Source organism: Furipterus horrens, unplaced genomic scaffold (genome assembly GCF_987537825.1).
Source record: "Furipterus horrens unplaced genomic scaffold, mFurHor1.1.pri manual_scaffold_1, whole genome shotgun sequence".
NCBI lineage: Eukaryota > Metazoa > Chordata > Mammalia > Chiroptera > Furipteridae > Furipterus > Furipterus horrens.
Window position 1 is genome coordinate 213,157,478 of NW_028327171.1, and position 13,185 is coordinate 213,170,662.

General features: G+C 58.5%; 1 protein-coding gene across 1 annotated transcript; it reads left to right on the forward strand.

Annotated features, from left to right (window-relative positions):
• Positions 1 to 319: 319 nt before the first annotated feature.
• LOC150022776 (uncharacterized) lies at positions 320 to 12,470 on the forward strand. Its single transcript, XM_090284951.1, has 4 exons — positions 320 to 682; positions 5,629 to 5,755; positions 10,428 to 10,600; positions 11,637 to 12,470. Exons 1-4 carry the CDS (start codon positions 531 to 533, stop codon positions 12,124 to 12,126), a joined length of 942 nt encoding a protein of 313 aa, XP_090141077.1. The 5' UTR covers positions 320 to 530; the 3' UTR covers positions 12,127 to 12,470.
• The last annotated feature ends 715 nt before the right edge of the window (positions 12,471 to 13,185 follow it).

Here is a 13,185-nt window from a genome sequence, read left to right on the forward strand (position 1 = left end):
CCCCTTCTGACGCCTGGCCTGGGGTCCCCTCCCTGTCTGCTGGGTGAATGGGTCTCTGCCAGCCGTCTCCCCCAACCCAGGTGCCCAGTGAGGCCAGGTCTGCGCCATGTTGGTAGAGCCCCCGAAAACAAGGTCTTCCCAGTCCTGCGTCTCCCTAACTCCTGCTGTCATGGCTGACATGACACGTCACCCATTTTCCGATTGAATTCATCCCTTCACTGATCTGCTTCATCCTCGGAAGAGAAACACCAGAACATTGTGCCTTAAGTTGGTTGAAATGTCGTGCCCCGTGTCACCCAAAACCAAAGGAATTGCGTCTTTGCAAGATACTAAGCCACAGTATCACTGTAAGTTTCTAAGAGCCAACATGAGCCAGGTAAGGGCACTTCCCAGGTTCTGCCGCGACCCTCGGAAAGGTTTAATAGCTGCCAGCATCCGTGGCAGCAAAAGGATTTCAGTGTGTGCTCGTGATGCTACAAAGTAGTCAGCAGGCGATGTCTCCTGGCTCTCCGCACTGATTGCCGTTTTTCATGGTTTTCCTCCAGGCTGGAAGACCGTCCCGTTTCTCCCCAGACGTCCCAACACACCGGAAACGGCAGCCTCCAGTACCCCCTGAAGGCCCACCTTCCAGTCTGCAAGGGGGGCGCGCCTGGTGCTTCGGAGCCTCGCGTTTCAACCTCAGGTAAGAACACTGCCAGCCTGCGGGGGGCAGCAGGGGGGCTGCTGGTTTCCAGAATGTAGCAAAGCAGCTGCAGCCACAGACCCAACGAGGTTGGGCCTCCCACCTGCTCCTGGGAGCCCTCTGAGCTCGGCCACCGCCCCGTGTCGGAGGCCCGTGGGCCTGTGGTCACCCAGCCAGACCTGCCCATGGCTTTTCCTCCAGGCCCTCGGCTCTCAGAGCACCGTGTCCAGCTCTCACGTCCGCAAGCTCTTTGGGCAAGATTTCTGATGGGGGGAAAGCCTTGTTTAATGTGAGGTTTGACAGCAGGCATCTCAAAACCATTTAGATCTGCCACCAAGGCGGGTCCCCCGCACTCCGTGCGAAGGCTGTCAGCCGATGGTCAGTGTGCAGCCAGGAGCAAGAACTACTGTGGGACCGCTTTCCAAACACATTTTGAAGCGTCTTGTCGAATTTGCCAGAGGCCGGTGCGGGATGAAACTACTCTTCAGATGCCAGAAAAAATATATATGTATTGCATCAGAAACATCCAAAGTATTTTTTTTTTTTTTAATTTTCAAGAGGAAATTAAAAGGATATGAGCAAGCCAGATAAGACTCTAATCTCCATTCAAATAGGAAAAACAACAGAGGAGCAGGTCAGATTCCAGTCGGAGAAACACCTGAGAACTTTTATCATCTGCTCCCTGTTGGCTCCAAACGCTTCCAAGCCTGGGCTGGAGCCGCGGGCCAGGCCGTCGCAGAGAGCGAAGAACGCCAGGCATTTGGGGCTCAGGGGAGGGTCTCCCGATGCTGAGCAGTGTTACGGGTTCTGCCAAGTTGGTCGGCTGTGGTTTTACATGCGTTCTGTCCCGGCGGTAAACTCCAGGATGCCTTCACTCCCAGGTGATGGGCTCCATTTAGCCAAAGGCTTCTGCTGCCACAGTGGAGGTGTCAGGGGGTCTGACAACTCTTGCCAATTTGACGTGATGCCATTGAGTTGTAAACTGTTTCACGTTCCATAGGCCTGGATCTCCAAATAGTTGCATTTAGGGTAACTTACTTATCAGTCATGTCCTACTGTTACCAAAATGACCACCAGGGTGGCCCTTTGTCTTGCACTGGTTGTAAGCACGGTCCTATCTTTTGGAAAGATTTATCACGCTATCACCGGCCGGGTGGCGACGTTGGAGGTTGTCATGGACAGAGAGGGCTGAGTGGCAGCTGATGTTGCTGGAGATGTTGACATTGTTATTTTCGAGAACAGTTAGTATCAGCCCTGTCTGAGTGAGTTTGCCCTGGCAAATTCTGGTTCTTCAGACAAAGGCAGTGGGCACCCACCAGGGACTCAGCCTTGGCGACCCCAGCAGTGCAAGTGCCCCGCCTGGGGAGGCAGCCGCTGCTCACCAGCCCCTCCAGATAGGCGACCTGGAGCCAGGGCCGCTGCACCTCCCAAGTCATGCTGGGGCGCACCTGTTAGCCTCTGTTTCTGGAGAAACCCTGGTTCTTCTCGCTGATGCAATAAAGAATTACAGATCCGCAAGCCTATTTGCATACACGCAAAGTTTATTAGTGAGCGGGAGAGCAAAAGCAAGGGGAGCCAAAGGTCATGGTGGCCAGCTCGCCCTAGGGTGGCCAGAGCCAAGAGAGCGAGTCCTTTGTTCTGAGGATGTATAGTTGGTGGGATGGGGGTGAAGAAGTTACATATTGATTGACGGATAAAGGTGGAGCCATTTTTTCTCCAGGGGGCGGGGCATGGCCACCCAAACTTAGTTATGTGTGCGGTTCTCTTAGCCCGAATCTTTATCTTACTCCAGACTCCATCTGTTCATCTTATTATAAAACACGTAAGTGAAGGGAGGCAGTTAGTTAGAGCTGGGGCAGCTGCCCAAAGTTAGTTATGGGCTCTTTCTGTGAGCATTAGGGACTCCCTCATAAAGCAGATAGTGACCAGAGGCAGGCAATTAACCAGAGCTGTTTTATGGGTCTCTTCCCACTGGGCACTGTGAACCGTCCCCTGCCTTGCTGGCCTTGGGATGAAGGCATGGTTTCCAAGGCTTTCCTTCCCAGATAGCGGGAACAATGCACAGAATTCCAAGGACTGCCCTCCTCCCGCGCTAACGTAGCGTTCTTGCGATGTTTCCTGGGACGCTGGAACACCTGGCGGTACTATCAGACCAGGCTGCTGAGTTAGCGGGTGACACATGTCCCGCCCTGCGTCTGGCCTCCTCTGTGAAGGCCTCTGTTAGACTGCAATGGTGAGGGCCCTGCCTTTATTTCCCCTCTGCTGCTCATCCTGCTGTAACACCTTCTCGGGACGCCGCCGAGACCCTGTTCTGGGTGTCCCGCCCTCCGCCTGCTCCTTTTCTCAGGACACCCCCTCTTCCCAACAACTCCCCCAGCCCCCCACCTCAACGGACTCCAGGACCCTGACCCCTGTCCGCCCTCCACCTGCCAGAGAGGAGACACCTCAGCCGGGATGCTCTCTGCCTCGGGCAGCACCTACTTCCCCTTTCAAATCCTGCTACTTAACAGAAGTCCTTCCCTGGGAGAAGCCGGACCTGCAGAGCGCTCATTCCTCGTCCAGTGTAGGTTCTGTTCTTCCTCTGCTGTCTCCGGCTTGCCCAGCCGCCACCCCGGGACGCATGTCCCTGGACCAGTGTCAGCAGCTCCCGGCTGGTGTCGCCGCCACCATCTCTTCCTCTGGCCACCCAGCCCCTGCGTGAAGAGGGCTGGCAAACAGGCTGCGTCCTCTGTGCTGGGGCGGCTCTGCGGAGACCGGCAGCGAGGCTGCGGCGGGGCGCGGCCGGCACGCGAGTCCATGAGCACGGAGAGGGAGAGGGCCTCGCGGGCTGGGGGCCGCCCTGACCCTCAGTGTCCTCTGTGTCATCCCGACCCTGTCGGGAGCCTGATCCAACTTCCTCCTGACCCTCCCGTCCATGCGGTCCTGCGTCTCCAGTGCTTCCTTCCACTTCTCTGGTCTTGCTCACCCTGTCCCCCCGGCCCATTCTGGCCTCGCCCAGCTCTCCCCCCAGGTCCCTACACACATGACTTGCTACCGAGTCTGGCCCCTGGCCTTCACTCCCACTGGGAATTAGACCCCGAGTGGGAACCCACCACCAGGGCCTGAAGGCTCCTTCACACCTGTGCCTTCAGTCAACACTCAGGCAAAGCTCGGGATGAGGAGCCTGGGAGAGCCTCAGGTGGCCCGATCGGGGAAACACAAGCAGAGAGTACATCCTGGCTAAGCAAAGGACTCGGCCCCACGGTGCCAGAAGGAAATCGTTCCCGAGGGGAAAGCCAAGAATGAGGCCTGAGGAAAGTTATTCTCATTTCCCCAGCAACCAAGACGACCTTGGACATCATCGTCACATGCCACACGCCTGCCTGTCAGGGGACTCGGTCAAAACGCCCAGCCCTGTCCGAAGTGGATGAACAGATAGGAAACCGGCGCCTTGTCCCCGGAAGCCCCGGGGCACACAGACGTCTGCCTTCTCCCCGCAGCTCCCAGCCCGCACCGGACCTGTTTTCCCCGCGGTGAGACCTCTGACCCGTCCAGGCCGGCGGCCCTGGAAGGACGGCAGCTGCTGTTTGCCGGGTGAACTGAAACCGCAGAGGGTCTCGGGAGAGCTCAGCCTAGTTCCTCCTTCTCCTGCGGGAAGGGGGGTTGGGTGGGGGTGGACTGGCCTTCCCAGCCACCCCCCTCCCCCACTGCCTGAGAGAGCCCTGGTCCTGGAGGTGCCACCTTGCTACCCCACTAACTGCAGCGGGGAGCTGCCCCACGTGTGTGTGGCCCAGCGCTGCCTGGGGTCCCACCCAGTTATGACTTCACACACCCGGGTCTCACCTCCTGGGCCACCGAAGCCCTGTGAGCGGAGCTCGGACAGGCTGGCCGGGGGTGCACTGAAGAGTGGGTCAGAGCCGGCTGAAGCTCTAGCTCCAGACCCAGTTCTTGGGGGTCCGGTAAATGCAGCCGCCCACTGGGTTTCGTACCAGAAACAGTCTTCGTTTGAGTCAAAGGGGAGTTATCTGGAAGTCAGAGCTGTACCCCTCGCTACAGGTTAGAGGCGGCTTGCAGGAGAGATTTTTTTTTTTTTTATATTTAAGATAAAGCAGAGGCCACACTGCAGAGGTGCTGGAGACTTTTTAAAGAACGGGAAAGGGTTCAGGAAGTAGGGAAGCCAGACTTGGTCACAGCAGGGCTCTGACAGGGACCTGGACTCCTTGGGCTGTAGGAAGAGGAGAGAGGTGGGACCAGCCCTCCGTCCCCAGGCCGAGGGGCGCTCCTCCTGGCAGTGCAGTGTCCTCTGGCCTTCCCCTGTCACTGCCCTGTGAGCAGAGGACCCGGGTGGCCTGTCCTCTGGGCCTTCCCCTGCCACTCCCCTGTGAAGGCCTGCAGAGGACCCTGGTCCTCGCCTGAGGCATCAGCTCCAGTGCTGTGGTGGGTGGACTGAGGGGTTCAGGCCTGGGACAGCTCAGGGTAGAGAAAACCCCACCTCTGGGGTTGCCAGACTCAGCCAATAAAAACACAGGGCACCAAGGTGAATGTCAATTTCAGAAAAACACCAATAATTTTTCAATGTGTCTCTGTGCTCCTGTGCAGCGGTGCCAAGCAGCGGCCCAGGGAGACAATTCCGTGTTTTGTTGGCTTTTCCCTGAGACTCAGACGGGGGCCTGGGGAGGCCACGGGGCTAATGGCCTGCGCGTTCCTGAGCTGTGAGTGTCGCAGCGGATCGTGCCCGTGCCTGCTGCGCCCCAGGCTGGAAGTTCTGTGCATCTAGCGGCTGCCTAGAGTTCCCAGGCTGTACCGGTCAACAAGTCCCCATCCATGTCCGCGGACCAGACCGGGGCCCACTGGGAGCTGGCCTGGGGCACGTGCTTTTCTTGGCTTTGCAGCGCAGCCCGAAAAGAGCCTCCTCATCAAAGAGGTTCCAGAACAGGACTCGACTGAGCTCTCTCTCCTTCTCCCAGCCTCCAGGGATGCCACGCCAGGAGAGCGGTGGCCAGGACGTCGGGGAGAGCCTCGCCCACCCCCCTCGGCAGTGGCCCCGCAGCCCAGGGAGCTGCTCTGGGCCCTGGACAGTGGAGAGACCATCAGGTAGGGATGGGAAGTGTCCTGAGAAGGCATCTCTGAGGGTGGAAGGAAAGGAGCATTTCTCTGGGGCCTGAAGTGAGACCCCCAGGGGACGCAGCCACCACACCTGAAAACCTCACAGCAGAACTGTTCTCAGCCGGAAGGAGAGGAAACCCATAAACATGCCCCAGGGACTAGCTCTAAGAACGGTCAGGTGAGCACGTCTGGGGCTGTCTGGGGCGGTGTGTGCTGCGGGGTGACTCGAGGGCAGTGTCCAAGCTCAGCTATTTGCTTTGCAGGAGGTGGGGTGCAGGGGAGACAGTGGAGAACGAGGCCAGGGAAATGGATCAGAGCCCAGCTGGACAGGAAAGACGTTTGCCTGGATGTCCCTCCAGGTGGCCCGAGGTCAGGAGAGAGATGGGCTCCTCAGGTCCAGTCCTGGGCCGGGACCGGAAGCGAACAGTGTCAAAGATCCTGTCCAACCACAGACAGGAAATGACTCTTCTGCCAGTATTTCAGCTTTTAAAAAATAAGAAAGGAGGACATTTTTACGTATGTCTACACATGTGCTCCACCCCCACCCCCCGCCATCTGTGCCGAAAGGACATACGGCAGTTCACGATGACACACACACACACACACACACACAAACAGAGCACCCAGCAAAGGGAACTACAACCCAGGAGGCCAGGAAATGAGGCTGGAGAGCTGCCACCCAACACGTGTGAACTCCACCCCGAGGTTTTCCTGTTCACCTGTGCCCTCGCCTGGTCCCCCTCCCCCTCCCCTTTTCCAGCTTTGTTATAGCTGCGAGGAATGACAGCAGCCGCTGATGGGCAGGGCACCTTAGGGGCCCCTGAGGACCTGCGAAGGGGGGCTCCGGGGAAGTGAAGGAACACAGGATCCTCTGCCTTGGGGATTATGACTCAGCAGCATTCCAGACACCAGTGCAGATTAAGTATCTCCAGAAGCCTTTTATTGCTCTTCCCTCCCAGCACAATGTTCTATTGACAGCAGAGGTCCTATCGTCAGGCTGGGCCTTTCAATAAATAGCTGCCTATCTTCAGGACACCGCCCAATTTACATATATATTGAAATGCACCTTTGTTTTCTAGTACGCAGCACCGTGTGTTTCTGCAGCCAGTTACTTTTTCTAAGTCCGAGGGCACTGCCTCTGTGAACTTTCCAAGGGCTTTTTCTGCTCTGCCCTGATCTGGCCTCATCTCCTGCCAAACATCGCTGCTTCCTGGCTGTGGCTCCAGGCTGCTCAGGCTGCTGAGCTCCCCGTTCTGGGGGGATGGGGAGCCCCGAGGCTACTTGGGGCCGAGCCGACCCTTACCAACAGCCACCCACCCCTGTGTCTCACAGTGTCCTTCCCAGAAGGCTCTGACACCATCATCCCCGCAGAGTTTGGTGACAGTGGCCAGCATCCTCGGTCAACACTGTCCCTCCTGCAGCAGCCCCTGGGTGGTTTGCAGAGCCTCATGGGGGGTGGGCTCTGCCAAGCCAAGGGGTGGCTGCCTGGGGCTCTGCTGAAGGCCACTTCCTCCCGGGCTAGTAGGAGGAGCCAGCCAGAGGGAGCCCCTGTCTGAGGGTCCTCTTTCCCCAGCAACAGCACTACCCTGGCCAAACAACGGTCATGTGCTGGGGCAAAGAGGAGGCTGGCTTTTCGGGTGTATTAGTCAGGGTTCTCCAGAGAAACAGAACAAGGTGTGTTGGCTCACATGATTGTGCAGTCCTGACAAGTCCAACATTTGCAAGGTGGGTCAGCGGTCTGGAGACTCGGGGAAGAGTGGAATTCTAGTCCAACGGCTGTCTGATGGCAGAGTTCCTCCCTGATCAGGGGAAGTCAGTCTTTTTTCTACTCAGGCCTTCAACTGATTGGATGAGGCCCACCCACCTGATGGAGGGCAATCTGCTTTATTTCTGAAGTCCACCTATTTACATGTTCATCTCATCCACAAAGTACCTCCACAGAAACAGAATAACACTTGAACAACCATTTGGGCACCATGGCCCAGCCAAGATGGCACAGAAAATTAACCCACACATAAGGGTTTTGATACACACTACCAAACTGCTCTGCTAAAGGACAGGGCCCTGTCCCGGTCGCCCTGGGACCGGGAGACTGCAGATTCCTGAGCTCAGCTGCGCAGATCTCTCTCCCTTCAGTTCCTGCCAGCTCACCTCAGCGGCCCCCAACCCTGCAGCTTGACCTCGCTGCCCATCAGCTGCAAGGCTCCATGTGGTGAAGCTGGCCAGCCGGCCTGGGTCTGCACAGCTTGCCCCTCTGACCCTGGCCTTCCTGTGCTGTGACCAGGTGATGGGACATCCGCAGGTGGCCTAAGGCTGACCCTCAGCCATCACCACGGCCTGGAATAGCGTCCAGGGTTCACCTGAGTAGTGTTTACTCGTTTCTCTCAGTGGTTCCTTTTTAAAGATTTTATTTTATTTTTAAAGAGAGAGAAAGAGAAAGAACAGAAGAGAACCATTGATGTGAGAGAGATACATCGATTATTTGCCTCTTGCACACCTCCACCCGGGGACCTGGCCCACACCCCAGGCATGTGCCCTGACTGGGAATTGAACCAGTGACCTTTAGGTTCACAGGCCGGTGCTCAATCCACTGAGCCACACCCATCCAGGGCTTGTGGGTTTTGTGATGGGTCCACCTCCTAGTTAGACCAACAGGCCTCTGTGGTCAAGCACCCCCCACACACACACACACACAATTCATTACTGAAGGGGGAGGAGGGAGGAGTGATAATCCCCTTGGAGCATCAATGCTGTGATCCCCTGGGGTGTGAAGCTGTAGCTTCCTGGTGAAGCAAACAGGCTTGTATTTTACGGTTTATTAAGCCCACTGTTGAATTCCCTTTGCTCCCTCCCTCATTAATATTGGCTACCTACCTACACAGTCACACCAAGAGCAGGAGTTTTGTCTGGTTGATCTTTGATCCCCGGTGCCCAACAGAGTTCTCAGTGCACACATGAACTGTCGCAGCTGTCCTATAGACATTCTACAGGTGGGGAAAGTGAGGATCCCAAAATGTCAGAGGACTTGGCTCCTGGTCAGTTACCAGCTAGACAGCAGCAGAGCAGGACAGAGCCCGGGCCCTCCTGTGGGCTGTGCACCCTCCAGGCCACCACCCTCCTCACGGCCACTGGATCCTGCACTTCCCACAGTCTCCAACGTCATACCCCAGCACACGTGCATGCACGCATGCTCCCCACCGCCCGCTGGACAGCCCTGCACCCCGTCACCATCTCCGTGGCCCGGCCTGGGGACCCTCACCTGCCAAGCTCAGCAGCTGTCCACCCTGCACCAACTGTGTGCAGCCCCAGACTGAGGCACCCGCTAGGGGAACGGAAGACAGACCTGCCGTTCCCAGAGCACCAGCTGCCTGCTGGAAGCTGCTGCTTCAATGGTGACAGCCGCCCTGGGCGACGATCTAGCCTTCAGAGTTATAGTCAGGAAAATGGGCACACAGACAGCTCGGGCCCCAGAGGTCGAGTGGGAGCAAGACGTGGGCTGCGCACAGGCCAGTGACAGCCGGAGAGCAAAGGGCTGGGAGGGGAAGGCACACCCCCGGCCCCAGCCCCAGCCCCAGCCCCAGAGCGGGGAGGTCGCAGCGCCAGGATCCCACTCCCAAGACGTCTTGTCTAACAGCACCGAGCTCCGGTGGCTGCGGGCTGGAGGGAAGCAGGGCGCCAGCTCCGGGGCCTGCCAGCCCTCTGCACGGCTGGACCGTCGGGCTGGGACCCAGAGGGTGCTGGAGAACAGCTGGGCTGCAGATCCCACGGGGTTCCGGTCTCGGCCTCACTCCCTGCTTGTTACGCGTGCAGCCTCGGGAAAGGTCACGACCTTGGAGCCTCAGTTTCTGCATCTGAAAGATTGGGTAGTAACGCCGGCCTCGCAGGATCATCTGGGGGTTCAATGCTGCCTTCGCAGCGAGGCCTTCCCTGGCCACCCCGTCTGGAAGCTGTTTGCTATTATTGCTCCTGTAACAAATGACCACAAGGGTAGTGACCTGGACAGCACACAGTTATCCTCTCGCAGTTCTGTGGGTTCGAAGCCCGCCCCAGATCTCCCCGGGCTGGGATCTGGGCGTCCACAGCACACAGCCTTCTCTGAAGTTCTCCGGGAGATTCCCTCTTCTGCCTCTTCTGGCTGTAGAGGCCGCCTGCCTGCTTTGCTTGGTGGGGGGACGGGGGCGGGGGAACCTCCGTCTTCAAAACCAGCATCTCAGTCCCTTTCTTCATGGTCCTGCCTATTTCTCTTCTGCTTCTGTCTCCCACTTTTAAGGACCCCTGTGATGTTGGGCCCCACCCCCAAATCCAGGGTAATCTCAGTTTTAAAGTCAGCCCATTAGCAACCTTAGGTCCCCTTTGTCACATAGAATCCCAGGGATGAGGACCTGGACATCTCTGCCACCAGCTTTTCACCCCCCCACCCCCCTAACCATCCCACGCTCCGCCCCCCTCCCCTGCTTACCTCCTCCTTAGCATGTGTTTCTCTTTACTATCTCCACGCCTAGAATATGAGCTCCATGGGGACAGGGACTTAAGCCTCTGGGTACCCTGCTCTGCCTGCCCACCTGGCTTCTGTCTCTCTTCAGAAGGGGGAGTCCTTCCTTCCTCCTGTGACTCCCAGCCACGCAGTGCCTGTGACCCTAGATGGCACGTTTTGTTCTAGGGAATTCTCATCAGCCTTTACCTGCGAGCCCCGGATGCCCCACACCCCGGAGATCCTGGACCTGAACCCGCCCAAGGCCAAGACCTCAGCTCTGGCCCCTCAGTTCTCCCCGTGTGGCCCCCAGCAGGCCAGCCGCCCTGGCTCCACCACGTCCTCCACGAGGGGCCTGCAGGGTAAGTGAGCCTGGAGGGCAGGGCTTCGGGTTTCCCTGCCCCCAGGACCAGGCCCCAGACCGGCTTCCTTGGCCCTGGGGACCACTTCTTCACTGACCTCTCCATTTATGAAATTGCCTTAGGCCTCAGGGGCTCATACACAGGCCAGTGGAGTGAGACCCTCCAGGCAGTGCCACTCAGAGGTGTAAAACACCACACAGTGGGGCTTGCTGCGGTCAGCCCCCAAACCAAAGGGACTGGCGGCCCCAGCCTCCTTGCAGGCAGGCCGGGGGTGTGGGGGGGGCGGGATGACACCAGATGGACTGGGGTCACTGTAAAGAACCCGCCTTTCTCCTCCTGTCCCCTCCCAGCTAGTTGGCCACCCTCCTCCACTCCCCAGCTGAGCCCAGACCTTTCTACAGAGCTTTATGAAACATTAGGGGAAACAAAGAGATAGGAGCAAAAGCCCGTCCTGCAGCATCAGTGACACTCAGGACATGCGCGTTTCTGTGGCTGCACTGCCTCCCCCCACTGCCCTACTCCCTTCCTGACGTGGCCCCTGATGCTCCAGCCACCTGGGGGCCCGCTGGGCTGGAAATGTGGTTCATGGGCCAGGGCCGGGAAGCCTATCTGCCGGGAAACACACAGCCAGGGCAGGTCACCGGCTTCCTCGGAAAGGCCAGCCTCTAACCCGCCCGCTGCCAGGCTGCACCGGGCCGGGAGCCCCGCTGATACTGCTGTAGCGACACCCCGCAGCTGATGGGCTGGCCCGGCCGGGGTGGTGAGCCCCGCGAGCCGTGGATTTATGGCCTGTGGCCTCAACGAGCGCATGAGCGCTTGCCAGCGAAACTCACCGATGCCCCACACCGAGCGGCCTGCTTCCTGTGAGGGAAGCACATGGCCAGGCGAGTCATGCCCTGGCCGCAGAGCAGGTGACCCGGGAGGGGAGGTCCTCTGCGTCGTGTGTGCACAGGGCCGGTTGAAAGGAGGGATTGTGAGGGACAAGGGGGTTCTGTGCGGAGGCCGCCTGGCAGCCCGCTCTGGCTTCTCTTCTCAGGCAGCCAGTCCTACAGGAAGTGAGGACGGTTTCTTCCCCGGCGTCACCGTCCTCTGCAGGAGAACCAGCCAGCTTCCTGTTCTTGGCCAGCCAGCAGCTGCAGGTGACAGATGTGAAGAGACAGTCCGGGGGCCGCCGGGCCACTGGGGGAGCTGACGGTCCAAGAGCGGGCCCACCAGCCCCTGTAACCCAGGCTCCTCTCTTGCTCCTGGCTCGGCCAGATGAGGAGGCTGGGACGTCCTGTCACTGTCCCTCCCGACGGCTTCCCAGGAACATAGCCGAGTACACCGCACGAGCCAGCTCAGCAAGCCGGTCCCTGTGCGCCTGGGACCCAGACAGCTCAGCCAGGGCCCGGCCGTGGCCTCGGCGGAAACCAGCGCTCCTTACTCGGACCAACTACGAGCCAATTCAGAGTAAGAGAGACGCATCCTCAAAGCCATACGCCTGCGCAGCAGACTTGACATTTTCTTCCTCTTTTAAAGTCTGGTAAGAACACAGCTTGTTCCCACCTGCAGCTCAGACGTGGCTGATCCAGAGCTGGCCACGCTTCTGCTTACGTGGTTCAAGGCTCGGAGGGCTGACCAGTTCACAGCCTGTCCCCCCGCACCCCCATAGGACCACAAACAGCTCCAGCAGCAGAATGACGGGGTCCAGCTGGGGGAGGCCCGTGCTCGCTTCTTGCTGCGGAGACAGCAGAGCCCAGGGCTTAGGCCTCCGGGAGGAAACGCAACTGCAGAGCCACCAAGGCCTGCAAATCTGAAATGGTTCCCAAGCTAATAGTAGCGTCTGACCCACCCTAAAATAGAAACATTGGAATAAAACCATCAGTATTTAGGTGCTACTTGTGTGTGTGTGTGAATACAATCATGTTTTCCCTCCGGCACTCCATCTGCCCTGGCCGAGCTCCTTCGTGGAGACATCGCTGCCCCACTGGACGCAGGGAAAGGAGAAGCATTGCACTTTTCAGGGGCTTTCTGACGGCTCAGGGGAGCAGGCAAGAGGCCACGTGGCCCATGAGATGACCACAGATTGTCTCAGGCCGGGGCCCTGGGTCACTCTCATGGGTTCTTGGTGGCGGCACAAGGCTGAGCATGTTCGAACTTGACAATTGTGTGACCGGCCCTGCGGCCACATCTTGATTCTCTGGAAATGTGTACGCCCCTCTGCTTCTGGAGAAGAAGCCAGGGAGGACATTGCGTGGCCTTCTCATGGCTGTCCCCTTCCAGGCCCCCTCCGGATTCCTGCCTCGTCCCGAGGAGGTGGAAAGAGAAAGCACAGTGCTTATCTCCGGTGTGGCTGATAGGAGTCTGGGCCCCTGAAGTGAAATCGCTTCCTGGTGAACCGTGGAAAAGGCCGAGGAACGTAATGGAAAAAAATCTTTCCCGTTCTCCACAGAAAATCCACCCCCTTCAGATTCCTCAGATGCCACCGACTGGCACGGCCTCTCCCCTGCCCAAGCGTGGGAGCAGCCGGGCTCCAGAAAGCCAAGGGCAGTAGAAGGCAACCGTTCCCGCCCGCGTCTCCCTGGTGTGAAGGCTCTTTCTCCCTC

Excerpts from the sequence above, each read along its gene's own strand:
- LOC150022776 (XM_090284951.1), top strand. The coding sequence starts at position 531 with ATGGTTTTCCTCCAGGCTGGAAGACCGTCCCGTTTCTCCCCAGACGTC. Across the intron at positions 683-5,628 it reads GCCTCGCGTTTCAACCTCAG|CCTCCAGGGATGCCACGCCA; the intron begins GTAAGAACACTG and ends TCCTTCTCCCAG. Across the intron at positions 10,601-11,636 it reads CTCCACGAGGGGCCTGCAGG|GCAGCCAGTCCTACAGGAAG; the intron begins GTAAGTGAGCCT and ends TTCTCTTCTCAG.